General features: G+C 32.1%; 1 protein-coding gene across 2 annotated transcripts in view; it reads right to left on the reverse strand.

The window, feature by feature from the left end:
* LOC117102328 (helicase with zinc finger domain 2-like) overlaps positions 1 to 18,000 on the reverse strand; it is an 81,215-nt gene that overhangs the window by 50,780 nt on the left and 12,435 nt on the right. For both annotated transcript variants that reach the window (XM_033242589.1, XM_033242588.1), the window contains exon 4: positions 15,455 to 15,530. In XM_033242589.1, the coding sequence (XP_033098480.1) occupies positions 15,455 to 15,530 (76 nt within the window). The remainder of the gene's footprint in view (positions 1 to 15,454; positions 15,531 to 18,000) is intronic.

The following is an 18,000-nucleotide window of genomic DNA, read 5'->3' on the forward strand; positions in this document are numbered from 1 at the left end:
TATAGTGTCTCAGAAAAAAAATCCCCATTCTTAGAGCTTGGGCAACTTTTTTTATAGCACTTTGAAATTTTGACATAAAATATCATATTTTGGACTAATTAAGATGGGGGTAGGGGAAATAAATGTATGTTTTTAGTCACTTTTACATATGCTATGTATATCAAATGTAACTAGAACTTGGCTAAATAGTTACTCTTCACTTTCGTTAAAAAATTTAATCAGAACGATCACGTCATCACAAAAAATTCCAAGATGGCTGCCATTTTGGCGGTAAAACATTTTTATAATGTAAAATTAACTTTATTGTTATTAGAGCAATTTCAAAACAATGTTATACATACAACAATAAAATAAAACATACACACACACACATATATATATATATATATATACATATATATAATAATAATAATAATAAACTATCAGAATATATAAACCCACTGGAAAAAGAAATAGCGAAATTTTGCTCTGAAGGACCCAACAATTCAATTTCTGGATTCGCATCGGGGTAAATTGAAAAAAAACTATGGCATTATTTTAGTCACTTCTAGTTTTGCTATAAATGTGAAAATTGACAATAAACTTAGTTAACTAGTTACTCTTTACTGTCTTTATCAAATTTGATTGAAATGATCATAGTGCCAACTTCCAAGATGGAATTTATCTTGGCGGGGAAAATGGTTATTTTTGTAAGATTATTAGTATTATTATCATTACTACTGTATAAAATACAATCTCATCAAAGCAATGTACACATATAGAATATATATAAATATTATTACTTTAATAGAAATTTTATGCTTCTTTATTATTGTTGAAATTATTATTAATATTATTATATTATATATTACTATAATTGTATACTTGTTATTTCAAAATTATATTTTATTATTGAAATGAATTACATTGTTAGTACTGTTATATAATATTATTAATAATTTTTTTATTACCTCTATTGATATCATTACAGTATTATCACCATCCGTCATCATCATCCTCATCCTATTCGTCATCGTCATTATCATTCTCATCCTATTCGTCATCGTCATCATCATTCTCATTGTTGTGTAATCATCATCATCATCACATCATACTCATCCATCGTCATCGTCCTCATCTTCATCACGTCATAATCAATCATCTATCGTCGTTATCATCATCCTCATAATCTTCATCCTCCTCATCTTTAATCATTGATTGTCATCATCCTCCTCATCATCATATTCAACCTCATCCATCATCATCCTCGTCATCATCAATGGCGTAGCCAGCTATTGGGACAGTCCCACACAATTTTTCTAATGGGTCCACAAACAAATAGGTCCACATTTTAAAAATGTGGTAATTATGTAATTTTATGCATAAAATGGATCCAGATTTCTCATATTTAGTTAAAAATTGGTAAAATATAAGAAAATGGGTCCAGATATTTTATATTTTTGCGAAAATGGTTCCGGTCCACATTGTTTAAATTTACACGTGAAGTGGGTCCACCCTGATATTGTCCCACACCGTTTTAAAATCATCCTGGCTATGGCATTGATCCTCATCCATCATCGTCACCCTCATCACCATCCTCACAAATCAACGTTATCATCATCATCATCACCTTCATCCTACTAATCATCCTCATCCATCATCATCCTTATCCTCATCCTTATCCTCCTTATCATCATCACTCATTCATCATCATAGTCCTCATTATCATCATCATTGTCATTATCATCCTCATCCTCATTACAATCATCATCATGAGGATGATGATGAAGAGGAGGACAAGAATGGAGATGAGGATGAGGGGCAGAGGGGATGTTTCTCATCATTCGTCATCATTAACCTTATCAACATCATTCTCATCAATCATCCTCATCATTATCACGATCATCCTCATCAACAACCATAATCATCATTATCCTTATCTTCATCATCATCAAACTCATCATCCTAATCCTCCTCCTTATTATCATCATTATCCTCACCATCCTTATCAGCATCATTTTCTCCCTCATTATCCTCCATTATTAATCATCATCTACCTCATCATCTTTCTTCTCCTCATCAACCGCATCATCCTCATCCTATCCATCATCATTCTTATCTTCATCACCATAATCATCATTACCATCATCCTCATTATTATCGTCATCCTCATCATCATCCTGATTACTGTCTTCATCATCATCATCATCATCATCATTTTCATCATTATCCTCTTCATCATCAGTCACCATCATCATCATATGGATGATGATGAGGACGACGAGAATGAAGATGAGGACGAGGGGGAGGATGAGAGGAATGATTCTCATCATTCATCATCATCATCATCATTCTCATAAATCATTTTCTATCATTCTCATCACCATCATCACAATCATTAATATCAACAACTATTATTATCAATCATAATCACCATCATCTTCATCCTCACCATCATCCTCATCATCTTTTTTCTCCTCCTCATCATCAACATCCTCATTATAATGGGGAGTATAATGAGGATGGAGATGACAGTGAGGAAGATGATGATGATAATAATAATAATGACATCAGTATAGTAAGAAAAACACAGTACTAACGCTAATATTAATGTGAATTATAAACTATAACTTTTTTAAACGTATAAGAATAATTATATACTATATTAATAATATTATAAAGTAACAACATACTAGTATAATAATATTGATAGAAGAAAAATGTAGTGTAGAAAGATTAAATTTAAATAGGTAAACATTTCCTTTAATTTTGATTGCCGTATTCTTGGAATTTGGTGTGTTGACGTCATCATTCCAAATTTGCTTGGGAGGTGGGGAATTCCCGTCAGACAGGCCTAGACTCCCTTCGTCCGATGCCACGACAAGGTCGCCACACCACAAATAAAGATTTGCTTTATCCATATAACATTATTTTGATTGCCAATCCCTAATATTTTGGCTTAAAAGCAAAATTTTGGGCCATACTAAGCTAAAAAAAAAAACTATCCCATAAGCCCAGGGACGTTTATTTCGAGACTCTGACCGAGGGTCTAGTCGGCCCTGTGTTTGGACCCACCCTATCAGACTCCCCTGGGGCCGCCACTGAACGATTATAATGGGTAAGTATTTAACTAAGGTCTGTCAGTTTTCACAGTTAGAGAAAAAAAAAACACCCTAAAAGTGACTAAAAACTTCTAAAAGTGACTAAAAACATAAACATGTCTCCCTTACCCGATCCAAAAATTGGTATTTTAAAGGAAAATCTCACTATTTCGTTTTTTCGTTGGGTTAACTTTGTATTAGTTCATTAATTATATATAGGGCCTATATGGTTTTTTTTTTATTGCTGTACTGTATGTATAATATTGTATCGAGATTGTATTTCTTTGATAACAATAAAATTATTTTTACATTAAAAACATAGTTTTTCCCAACATAATGGAAGCCATATTGGAATTTGTCATGATGACGTCATCATTCCGATCAAATTTTTTAATGAGAGTGATGAGTACTATATAGCCAAGTTGTTGTTACATTTCATATCCACAGTATATGTAAAAGTGACCAAAAACATAAATTTATTTCCCCTACCCCCATCTTAAATAGTTTAAAATAGGGTATTAGGCCAAAATTTCAAAGTGCTGTAAAAAAAATTGCCCAAGCCCTAGGCATGGGGATTTTTTTTTCTGAGACACTATAGGGTATGCCGATTCAGAAAAACCAAAAATTAATTTTCCTTTACTTTTTTCCCGCTAAAGTTCATTTCAGCAGTTTTACCACCAGGCTAGTTGGATAACCGAGTAGGTCGGGTAGCAGGACCGAATTCCGAATTCGCTAAGGCAAGATTTTCGGCATGATATTTTTGAATTTTTTAGGGTATTACACTTATACTGTAATACCACTCCACTACCCCACTGATATATACTGTAAAATAGTCAGTGCATTAAAAACCAAACATTGCTCCAATATCCCCCACTCAACCCCCACCCTCTTCTCGAAGGAGGGGTTAATATACTGCAGAACATAAACATGTGACGTAGAACTGTCTAGTCTAGACCTATATCCTCCTTAGGCTACGCCTAGCACAGGCTTAGGGCCTAGATTATAACATGATGCGCCGTATTGGCTTTCATGGGTATCATTACTAAATCAATACTAATTAGGCCTAGGCCTAAATGTAAAAAAAAAATGAAGTAAAAGCATAATACACTTGGCCTATGCCTAGGTCTGTACAAAATCTGTAATGACATCGGCTAGACATTCTACATATTCGATGTTGATTTGCAGCCTCATTCAACAGGGAACTTTTCGTTGCTTTGAGGAATTCCAAATCTTTCTTCATTCATAATGTTAATTGGAAATTGAAAATAGTTCATCACCAACATTAAAAGACTTCAAAACCTTCCAGAAACAAACTTATTTGTTTACACCGTGCAGTAGAAGTTGAAGGATTGAAAGCATTTGCCCAGACGAAGAATACGACGCTTCCGCCTAGGAGGTCGACATACATGAAAAGTCGTATATAAAGATGTGGGTTACCCACATCTTTAAATTTACACAAATAATTAAAATTGTTTATTAGGCAGATTATTCTTGCTAATAAACAATTGTACTACATTCGGCTGGTACATATGAACTTCTATTTAGAGACATAATTTCATTATTTTCTTTCTAAAAAATATATTAAACTTTAACTAGCACCTCATATCGACTTTTGAATGGTGAAAATCGGCTCAGTATAACCCATTTTATTTTACCGAGGACAAACTTTAAGTTAGTAGAACATACTGCTGTTACATCTTCTAGTTTTTCCCCACCGTTGTATTTAGGTACACGCTACAGTACACACAATGAGCTACAGCTTTGGATAGCAGAGTTCCGCACGAGTCATTCAGCCCACATCTTTATATTATGTCTGAGTTAATGCACGAATGATTTTATGGACCTTCTCAGGACTTTTTATCTAACCCACATCTTTATATCTAATTTTGGTGAGAGCTTGAACAATTTCGTGTAACTTTTGGTATCTGCGCATGACATGTTTCCATTGCAGGATTTATGGTTTAAGAATTGAGAAGTCAAGTTGAGCATAATCTCAGAAGAGAGGCCAGCAGCTGACGGAGTTTTAGAAGTTATTTTTATTTATTTATTTTACTTATTTATTTATTTTTATTTTATTTATTTATTTTTATTTATTTATTTATTTATTTATTTATTTATTTATTTTGTTTATTTTTTTGCTTTTTAAGCTGCTGGCACCTAGCTATTGTAGTCTTCCTTGATTTTGTATTGTCTTTTTTATCTTAAAATAAATGAATGAAATAAATGTTTGTTGTCAAATTAACGGTCGAATTTATGTATCTTTTATTTGATTAGTAAATAATTGTTAGATAGGATGATTTATATGAAAGAATGGTGGTGGTGGTGATGGTGGTGCTATTCTTTATATTTGGGAAACCTCAGAACAGAACAATTTATTTTTTGACGCAAAATCAAAATAAAAAGGTCTAAGCAATGCTCTAATCAAAGTTTTATAACATATTTTTCCTTCCCTCGTGTTTTGTCTATCTCTTGGACATGATTATGTAATAATTATTGTTATTTCCTAATAATTGTTGTTATTGAAGGGTACATTTCAAAAAGAATTAAGGTAAACATTATTTTGAGTAAACAGCCTTCTAAAGTTATTTGTGAATACATTGTTTACTGGAATTAACTACCAAAATAATGTTAAACTACTGTTTGTTGACCATTCCTACAACTAGACATTGGGGCGTGATTAATTGAGAGCAAGCTATATTCAATGATTTACCGTGACAATAATGTAAAGTGTGCTGTAAATAGAAAAAAAATCCAAACACAGATGAGCATAATAGGTACATAAAAAGAAAATGACAATAACATATAAATCTTGACATGCACAAAGAAAAAACAAATTAAGTCAGCATAGGTACTGTAACTGTACACATAAGACTATATGTTGCCGTAATAATTTGTTTCATGATGCAGTTACTAGATTTAACCTTCATATAACACTATACTTAGAGATATTGAGGGATGAATGTAGTAACATCCGATGTAACTCTAAGAATATAGGCCTAAGTCACATTACTACCTAAAAATGGAAAATAATAATAATGAAATTTAAAAAGTCCATAATACATAGGTCTCTATGCCCTAAGAAATGGAAAATCAGAACACCTCCTTATAATTATAGTAATATAGCATAAGCCCACAAACAATTGCATCTTCTTCAAAACTGGTAAAAATCGGGAACAGATCCAGAATTTTTCAAACGAGAGGGTGGGGGGGGGGGCCCAATAGATGTGTATAAGAGACAGCAATAATCTTAGAATAGGTAAGTTTGTAGCACATAACACTGATTTGCGTTGAAAATTTTAAAATTTAGTGGCAAAATGGGGGGGGGGACACGTGCCCAAGTGCCCCCTACTTGATCAACCCCAGAAAATTCCTATCTCCTCTTAGTCTTGTACTACTGCATGAATGCGTTTCTATTCCGTTTTACCATTCTATGGCTGATAAGTAAGGCCTTGCTTGAATGGCTATCAGCAGAGAGGTGTTAAGTATTATATTGAATAGCTGACCAAAACCTTACCAAAAACAATGATTAATATCATATTTCGTAACTACTTGGCCAATTTTAACGGGAAAAGCCTGAAAATGTTCAAAATAATGAAATACAACAGTATTCGTAGCCCACTATATGATTTATGCCATAACTAATATAACATGTATCAATAAAGAACTGCCTATGTAATAAGTGTGAAAACTCAAGAGATTAATCTCTAGATAAAGGTTAATCCTTTTTTTTCCCATTTAGCCATGTATCTCGACCTGCTATGAGGGTTGTTGCACACGGCACAGGCAAAAATCAAGTCACATGACATGGTTGGGCTTACTCAATCTGCGTCGAGATACAACGACAGCATGGCAACAAGCCAGAGTTTGTTTACATCCAGATGGGTGTGTTTCATGGCTTGTTATATTCATTGTAATTTGAAACAACTTTTGCCAGAACTAGGACAAGTACACGATTAAATTTCCATGATGTGTGGCATGCTAGGTTTTGTCTTCAAAAACTTGTCTAAAGCTACGTTTTTATTTATTTATTTCAACAATATTTTACGAGGGTGGTCCATCCAGCCGGAGCTGATCATTAGGGACTCTCAATACATAACACAAGTAACAAGGAAATATTAATAGAAAAACAAAGAAATTAAAATGAAAAATAATAATAATAACCAAGTAACAAAGAAAAGGAAATTATTACATATATACATACTATATAAATAAAATTTAAAATAAAATAAAATTGACTATAAAATAATTAAAAGCAGAATAATAAGGCAAAAAAATAGAAAAGCAAAAAATAACGAAGTTAAAAATAAAATTTAAAAAAGTTAAATATATATTTTAAAGTTATAATAATAACATAACACAAGTAACAAAGGAAATATAAATAGATAAACAAAGAAATTAAAATAAAAAATATTTTTATTTTACATACATTAATAAGGAAATATCTTCATAAAAGCAGGGGCCGTTTCTACTGTACTTTTATAGATTTCAAAAAGGCATTCGACCGCATAAAAAAGATCTCTGGTTTTTTTTTCCAAATTAAGACAAGGTGGCTTACACGGAAAAATTTACATTCTATATTCCTAATATGATAATGTCAAAAGTGGTGTTTTAACGCCAATATAACGAGCCTCTTTACTTGCCAAGTAGGTCTTAGGAAGAGGTGTATTTATCCCCTTTCCTTTTTACATTTTTAAAAACTATACATTTGATAGCTGTTCACTTGGATTTTTAAACCTTTTTTACCTATTATTTGCGGACGATCCTGTATTTATGTCAGAGTCCAAACACCAGTTACAAAAACTACTTAATGAACTAGAAAATATTGCAACAAATTTGACGTTAAAGTAAACCAGAAGAAAACAAAAATAGTGGTATTTAGAAATAGTGGTATTTTAAGAAATACGTGAAGAAAGTGGTGGTACAACAATATCCAAATTGAAGTTATTCCATATTTTAAATATTTAGAAATTACACTGTCCTCTAAAGGAATATGGTTAAAAACCCAATCCGTTCTTGCCGAGCAAACTACCAAAGTATCTTTTTCTATCATGTTTAGTTAAACATCCTTGCCTGAATTAAGTATTGACATTTGTTTAAAGGTATTTGATGTAAAAGTAATGCCTATCCTTAATTATTGTTGTGAGGTGTGGGGCTATATTAAAGGAGCTGATCTGTAACATGTTTAAAATAAATTTTGTAAATTCATAATAAATCAGATAAATAACTCTGTTAATTTGGGTGTAAGACGCGAGTTAGGAAGATATAGGCCTAGTGTACAAGCCAGTAGAATACATAAACTTAATAAGTTAATGGTTGCGAATTTTAAAAATCGATAGAAATAGACTAATTTTTAACGCTTATATCGAACAATTCCGATTTGTTGATAATGACAAACACTGTTGGGCTAACGCAGTTCGTTCACTTCAATTCCATTATGGGTTCGGGGAGGCAAGGCTTAACCAAGGTGTTGGTGATGATGTTTGTTTTTTAAATCTTGTTAAACAACGTCCTTTAGATATTGACCAACAAGAGTCATATGTTAACGAGTCAAATAGGCAAAAAAATATTGTTCATTCAAATATTGTATTGCTTTTGAAAACTACATTCCTTCTAATTTAAATCCATATTCCAAAAAGATCTTTACTTCGTTCCGCATTTCTAGCCACAATTTAAAAATCGAGGAAGGTAGAAAGTTAAGTAATAACTTGGAAGATAAAATTTGCTTTTGTAAGGGGGATATTGAAGATCTCACGATATTATTTTCGTTTCCCTACACAATATTATAACTTTATTTCCTTAATGAGCTCGCAGAGTCCACTAATCATACAAAAAATATGCATCTATTTACACCCTGCATCTGTCCAATGGTGATGTTGTAATGCCCTGTAATAATAATTGGCGGTCATCTTGAATTTCAAAAGTGCTGCCGTTTTTACAGTAAAAAAAAAAACAACTTTGTTATTAGAGCAGGTATCGACATGATTTTGATAGCAAACCTTACGTTTTCAATGTCAACCTGTCTAATGGTGATATTCTTACAGAGCATCAGTGGCGGTCATCTTTGTATATCAAACTGGCCAATAAAAAAAATGATTTATGGTGAAAGCAAATAATTATGTCCATCAGTCTTTAAAAATATTTTTAATACAAACTCATCCACACATTAACCAGTCTAATGGTGATATAGTATTCTCAAGAAGCACGAATGGCAGATGTAAATTCAAAATGGTTGACAATTCAATGTTCTAACTTTATATTAGGTACATGTAAATAATTTTGGAGTATCAGCTATTCCTGTATTATTCAAGATTGTACACAAGGGTTCTTTAATCCGTAGATCAATATATCTTTCTATAAAATGACAAATGTCGACATGTTATTCTTCTCTGCCGTCCACTGACAAAGTGAGGTGAGATTTTAAAATTATTTCATTATGTATTTATACAGTGGGCTCGAGAATGTTTAGGTCTTATGCATCGATAAACTATATTATTGTTTAAGGGTTTGCATGGCAAAGTTAAGAAGAAAAACGTAGTAGAGTAGATATCTACATGTTGTAACGCAAGCTGGGGTAGTCAAACATGAACAAGATCAAGAACTACAATGGACACCAAGACGCCAACCCATCTCTATTATTGACTTTTGTGGTGACCTAACCTGGACAACCCGTGTTAGTAATGTATCTATGTAATCAATGAAAATGTTAGGGTTTATCAAACGGTTTGTTGGTTTTAACGATACTAAAATTTTACTTAGACTTTTTAATGCTCTTTCTCATCCCATTATCGAATATGGTGCCCCTGTGTGGGATCCACACTAAAAACAGCATTAAATAGCTATTAACAAGTCATTGAAATGTATTACTAGGTTATGTGTTAAAGGTGATTTTTCTAACGGGCTGAAAATCCTTAACATACCTGATATGGTTCAAAGAATAAAATTCCATAGCATTATTTTTGTTGTAAAATGCTTACATAATTTAAGTGATCTTGATGTTTGGAATATCTTGTCATTAATACCCGATATCCAGAAACTCTCACCTTTAAACACAAGTATAGCAGAACTAATGCATTTAAATATTCCTTGTTTGTGAACTTTCCACGAATTTGGGAACTTATTCCTCGTGATAAAGCTTTGTACAATTTTGGAGGGTTTAGAAGAGCTCTAAAGCTTGTTATCAATAGCATTGAATTTTAATATTTCTCTTTGGTTTTTTTATATTTTTATTGGGAACGCCACTCGACAGTGAACATTTTTTTTATTATTATTTACTTTTGGTCCCCCTCAGGAACGAAGGTGCTTTTGTGTATTTTTTTTTTTTCCTGGAAATTGAATAAAATAAAAAAATAAAATATTCTTATTATATGTCCCACTTTATTCAAACCATAAAAATGTACAAAAAGAGGAGATAAAACACATTCCGGGTCAATGGATCACAGAAGGGGCAGGAAAGAAAAAAAAATCAGTTACAGACAATATACGTTAATAATTACAAGTTTAAAATTAGAATTACAAAAGCTGAAAATAATTTTCATACACTTGTTTATACCTAGCATTCTATATAGTATAGCTACAAGCTAGGGCAATTTCACTAAGCCTACTTCTATTTTTTTCGAATTTTTTCTCCATTTATTCTTAACAAACGTTTTATTCTTTCATTTTCAGGGCCTATAAGCCCTCTACTTTCAACCTCAACGTACATTAATTTACAGCTGTAACCCTTTTTGCTAATATCTCTAACTAATTCGTCATATTTATTACATTTTCTTTCGTGTGCTTTAGAAATATTAGGCTCAAAGGGGACTGATACTTCACAGAGCTTAATTGATTTCCCATTAATAACTGCGATACCTGGTTTTAAATAGCCAAAATATTAGTTGGGATAGTGCCTCCAGTAGTCGAATGTCCCGGCAAATTTGCATGAAGAGTTTCTGCATTTATATTTTCTTTAATAATTTTAGATATTTCATTGATAATGTAGTCATAGCGCCGCGTATTATTAATGATTTAAATGACATACCACCTATGTCTTTCAAAAGCTAGCAGACAGTGATGTCGTTGGCATGACCCATGAATATATGATTATTGTTCCGGAGGTAACATCTTTGTAGAAGGGTCAATTACAGAATTTGTAAAAAGTCATGTTATGATGACAGTTACTGGTAATGTTCCTCTTCTTTTTTTTTTTTTGCAATAACCAATATTAGTATTAGGTATGAAAAGTCAACAGTAGATATCTCAAATCAAGGCAGTCTGTAATACACAGTAGCTAAGCATCAATGTGTCTCTTTCTTTAATGCATCGTGATAATGTTTATTAATATCTTCCGACAATTGGAAGATGTGATGAATATAGCATATGTTCCCTTAACAATACCCGACTTTTTTTACTCCATTCTCCAAATGGATGTGCCATAGATGACTTGATTTTGCAAAAACATAATATCTTCCCTATACACATGGTTTATTTCTAATTCCTTTGGATGTCATATCAATTGAATTTTTTATCCTTCAGTAAATCTTCAACATTATATCTGTCGAATTTTAGCTGAGTTGCATTGTTTTATCTCGTTTGTAATTTTCAATCTGTGCCCTTGATTTTTGTAATTATTTAAGATTTATATAATTATTTATCTTATCAAACTCAAACAATTAGCAAAGAGAAAGAAATATATATAATATATATATATATATATATTATTATTATTATTATTATTATTCTTTTGAACTCAATATCTAAAATAACTTGAATTCTCTTAATATATACAAAAAAATGAACAATAATGATATAAAGTCCAGTTCAGTGGCCACAGACAAAAATATTTTTTTTCCAAAAATCACGATCTTCAGCTTTATATCTTAATTCTGTTGAACCGTCTAAAGATTGTATTTAGCGACTTCTTAGTTGAATATATTTCTGTAGACTAGATAGCAGACGAACTTGATGCTTGCCAACTCAACCACGTTTAGTTGCCATTGATTGTATAGCATGTGCTAGGGCAAGATCTGCAGGAGTATTTTCATCACTTCGAAGTACATGTTCAAGCATTCTCCAATGAATATTACCCAAAAGACAGTGGTACTGTTTTACAGAATTTATATAACGCAACATTTGGTATTACAGCTTTAGGCCACTGAATTTTGAGGATGGCTCTTAAGTGCTTGCTGTGACATATATCGAGTTTTTCCAAATAGGACTTTTGTGCGGCCCAGGAATCAGAATTATACAACATGACTTTATAATCTGTGCTTCGTAAATTTGTAACTTTTTTGTTAATGATATTTTTCTTCCAATGAGCCAGGTTTTCTTAAAGTATTTCCTGAAAGCTGCATTTCCTAAATTACACCTATACAGGATATCTTCATTACTACATAATTTTGGTCCAAATGAAATAGATGTTATCCATGGTTCAAAATCTTTCAAAGGTTTCCCTTCAACACATAAACTAATTTAGGTTTAGACTCATTCACTTGTAAATTCAATTCATTAAACACATCAGGACATTGATTCAATAATCGGTTTAGATTACCAAGATTCATATCTATGAAATCTGCATCGTCTGCATACTCAAATTCCAGGGGCATGCAATCATGTTATCATTATTAGTCATGTTATTATTAGTCAGGTTATTATTATTATTATTATTATTATTATTATTATTATTATTTATTTATTTATTTATTTATTTATTTATTTATTTATTTATTTATTTATTTATTTACTTTAATTATTTATTCACCTATTAGCTTTTTGGTTTTTCTTTGGGCATTTGTTATGTGTGTGTGTGTGTGCTGTCTCTTATACACATCTAGATGTGTATAATGAGACAGGTAATACACAGTAGCTGTATTATATATGTGTATATGCTGTCTCTTATACACATCTTGTGTGTGTGTGTTTGGTGTTGAGTGTGATTCCTTATTCAATTTACTTAAATTTATTTATATTACTCGCTGTTGTTGGCATTGGTCATTGTTTTGTACTTGGCCTTGTATTTTTTTTCTTACTTCAGACACCTTGATTTACAAGCTCTTCTGAGTTTTTTTTTTTTTTTCTTTTTTTGTTTTATCATTGTATTTTTATATTTATGCTTTTTGTCTATTTTATTGCTGATGAATAAATGAATAAATAAATCATTGCTTATAGGAGGGTTTGGACGAAATTTTGTAACAGATCAAAGATGATTTAATGCTCTGGCAAGAACCATGTTAACACGTTGGCTGCCATCGACGAGTATACTCGCCCCCTAATATTTCCCGCCAATTTATTAGACACTTCATTTTGATGACATATGACTAGATAAAATTTCAAAAAAGCATGTTTGTACATGTAAACTTGTTTTGGCACACGGGAAGGAACCTTAAAAAAGGTCTGGCAGTCAACGTGTTAAACAAAGTGCCAAAAATACCATCGCCTTGAAAGGATCCCCGTGTTACTACAGATACAGATTTTACATTATTAACTTTTCCTCTTAATCTAGTGTTTGCTAACAAATATCTGACTATTCTTATATCATCTTCACTGCATCCTGCATATTTTTAAAAAAATGTAAAATAGTGCTCCTCTTCACAGTGTCAAAAGCGGCAGTCATATCTATGGCCATCTTCTGGAACTCGAAATCTTTTTCAGTAAAAACACTAATCAGCATACGTTCAGCCCATACAATGGTTGCACAACTGAAACCACACTAATACCCACTTTGATAAGGACCAGTGTATTCTGATACCTTATCTTCGATTCTTTGAAGAGCAATTTGAAAGAATTTTTCGGCAATAATTTAACAAACAAATAGTTCTTCACAGAACCCAAGGGGGTTTTTTTTAGGTTTTTGTAAAGGAATCAGCGTTCCCTCACCAATTGCATCAACATAACTATTGGTCTCAAAACACTTACTCAAAATACCACCAAAATATATTTACTTCCATTCTTCTATTTGTTTGCTGCAATCTTTACTTCTTTTGTAGTTATAGGTACATTCAAACTTCTAGGTTCTCCTTCAAATGGAAAGACAGCCGTTTTCATCACCAGTGAAATGTTCTCTAAACCAATCACGAACAATATCGCCTTCTTAAAATAAATTTTAATGAATTTTCCATCTTGATTCTGAACACAGATTGGCTTCTTTTTACCCATGCTATTCAGAACTTTCACGGCTTTAAACATTCTACGAGAATCATTTGACTCTTTTGGATTTTTCTCTTTATTAGTTTTATTTTTTCAGGTTGATCTTCTCTATTTGTGCACCCCTTTTGCTAAATCCTGTATCCTGCAAAGTTATGACCGTTTGAATAATTATCATCTAATCAACTTTCTTAAATCAAGTTTTGAGAAAAATGCTTTTATTTTCGGCAGGTTTCTATTTATTTTTCACTAGCTCCCATCCGAAAATGGCAAAATTTTACCTTTTACAGTTGGAATTTTAAACTAAAACTTCAGAAATAGTAAGATTAAAAGTAATACTATATTTATTACACAAAAACCCAATTCATACAAAATTCATGTGCTACACCCTATTCTGGCTATGGAGGCTTGTTTCTCAATACAGTGTGGTGCGAGTTTACAGCCCTTTTGTGAGATTGGGTTACATATATGTTTATAAATATATATATATATATATATATGTATATATATATGTACATATATATATGTATATATATATATACATATGTATACATGTGTGTATTATATATGTGTATATGTATACTTATATATGCATACTTATATATATATATGTGTGTGTATGTGTGTAGATATATGTATGTATGTATGTATATCTACACACACCCACACACACCCACATATATACACATATATATATATATGTATATACACACACATATATATTATACACACATATACATACACATATATATATATATATATACACACACACACATACACACACGTAGCTTTACACAAACTAAATCTCAATGAGTTGTTTTGGTCTCAACAATTCTGCAACTACTGACAGGGATTAAACCCAGGACCCTGGGATTGGAAGGCAAGCATCTTTCACCAAGCTGGCTATTCAACTCCACTCCATATACATTTAAATTTAAAATTGTTTTGCATTATGTGGCCATTTGACGTTTTTATAGGGGTTTTTTTTTTTGCCTATTTAAATTTTTGAACTGATAATGAACAATTTGTTAAACAGAATAGGCTACGAGTATAAATTGTTCAAATATTAAGCACTGTTTCGGATACCTTTTATATTCACATTGCTACCCATTACTTTAATGTATCACATATATTTACACAATTACTGAGTAAATGTTAGGCCTGTACTTACATTTAATAAATAATTTGTTTTTAATTTAACAAACTTGTGGTTTCCTATGTGTATTAGATTTGCACTCTATTGCCTTACTTACCTTGAATATTACGAACGTGCTCAACGATTACATTCTTCATATCCTGTTTTCTTAATAGTTTTCTGATTAGAAATACCTGTATATTTAAAAGTTATTCAAATATATCAGTATGCACAATCGAATGTATGAATTACAGGACAACGTAAGAATGTATATCGAAAATGGAAATTAGGGGAAAATCATATTTCTGAGGTTGAACATTATAAATATCTAGGAATTTTTATATCCAGATCCATTAATGACACAACACATGTTGATGAAGTGATTAAAAAAGGGAAAAAAATATATCTTACATTAAATCCATTCTTGATGAACAGGAAGACTTTAATAGGGTTTAATATGGGGACCTTCTTTGGAAAACCATAGGACTTCCAACTATTAATTTTTCCTGTTCCATTTGGTTATGTAATAGTCGCTCCTCTACTGAAAAAATTGAGAACCTAGGGTATTTATTGGCAAGACTGATTTTAAAAGCGCCAAAAAAAATATTGCAAAAGAGGCCCTTTATAGTGAACTTGGATGGCAGTCGCTTGAATCCCTTCAAAATAATTATAGAGTGTCACATTATCACCGTGTTCTAAATATGCACGAATCTATGTGGGCTAATTTAATACTGAAAGCAATCAAAGCACTTGACGGTAATTTGAACAGTGGTGGCGCCAGGACCTGCCCGACGGAGGGGCTAAAGGCCCCGACGGGGGGGGGGCTAGTGAAGCGAATCGAGTCTCACTTGGGTGGGGGCCAGGGGGCCGCTAGGGCCCCTGGAAGCCACGGATATTTGATGAATTATGGCGAATTTTTATTAATTATTTTATAGGCATCGAGTTACTATAATATGACTCCATGTAGGCTATGCTTTCTAATGTTGAAGTCAGCTTCCAAGACCAAAACATTTTTAATGAAACAAGGAACAAAGAGTATGCAATGTAACCATCCATAATATAAGTGAAATTCTATATTTTGTTGGAAAATTTGCATGAAATCTGTCAACCACGCTTTCATGGTCGTGGTTGCTTCACCTATCACGATGTATTCCAACCATCATAAGGCTATCTAAATGAGCATTTGTCAAACAGAACGCAAATTATTTTTAATTAGTTTCATTGAATTATTATTATTATTATTATTATTGTTATTGTTATTGTTGTACAGTTGTGATGAAAAGTTAACACAAACAATATGGTGGCTAAACGAATATTACATGTAAATATTTTTTTTATTTGGTTGTTCCCCGACAAAACCTATCGTCTTCCCCGACGGGGTGTGGGGGGGGGGAGGGCATTTACTGAAATTGCACTAATATTGAATATTCATCATACAGCTATTAGTATCTGCCTACGGTATACGATAAACCTATTATTTAAATGGTCCTCCTATCCACACCCTACTTCGAACTGTGACCAAAATTTATACACTTCTTCATTACAAGACAAACTATTCTGGAAAGTGTCATTTTTATCTATTGATCCATTTTTGAGTTATTTAGGTTTGGGACTTAATGGCACTTAAATGCACACCCGTAATTGTATCTTCAGCAACACTTCGTAACTTCTTCCTTGTAACTTGAATGAACTTTTACGAAAGTTTCATTCATATCAGTTGTTTAATTTTCGAAATATCTGGTCTGGGACGTTTTCCTTTGAATGGTCCTCATATTCACACCCTACTCGCACTGTCACAAAAATGTTATACTTTCTTTATTAGACTTTGACAAAAAGAATAATTACCTCATCCTTGTGTCATACATAACAATCCCTGTAACTTCCATTTAAGATATGTGTGCAGCTGCTTTTCAGATAATTTTGAACACAAAAAACACCCAAGACCCTAGAACTTTAAATGACCCTCAAGTTTACGCCCCAATTTACTACTACGATTTTATCGTTTTCCCAAGATTATGATGTTATATGATATGATTTGTGAAAATATTTTTTATCGTATATATACACGATAAATCGTTATCGAATCGTGCTAGTGTGAAAACCTTTCGTATTTATATATTTATTATATTGTATTTTATCTTATTTCAAATATATACATATGTGTGTATATATGTTTATGTATGTATGTGTGTGTATGTATGGGGGGGTGTAGGGGTGTGTGTGTGTGAGGGGCTGTGTATGGGGGTGTAAGTGTATGTGTGTATGTGGAGGTGTATGTATGGGTGTATATGTATGGGTGTATATGTATATGTGTTTATGTGTATATGTACAGTATGTCAAATTTTAAATCGCATATTTTGTTGAGGTAGGCCAATTTCCTCTAAAAATTGCACATTTTAGGGAGTTTTGATCAATTCCGACGAAATTAGAATTTAAAAAACAAACATTTTTCGCGCGCTTCGCGGGCAATTTTTATGTTAAAGCTTGTGCTTGCTCCCCTTTGCCTTCTAAGTTATAACACATAGTCCCAAACTCGAGAAAGAAAATTTAAGATAGATCGTTTTACCTATTAAAGAAGGGCCTCAATGTGTAATGATGTTGAAAGAATATGTTTGTAATAAATAAAGCCATAAGGAAAATGCTTATATTCAGTTTTAAAAAACG

Source organism: Anneissia japonica, unplaced genomic scaffold, assembly GCF_011630105.1.
Source record: "Anneissia japonica isolate Jap-2015-1 unplaced genomic scaffold, ASM1163010v1 scaffold2856_len114153_cov99, whole genome shotgun sequence".
Lineage (NCBI taxonomy): Eukaryota > Metazoa > Echinodermata > Crinoidea > Comatulida > Comatulidae > Anneissia > Anneissia japonica.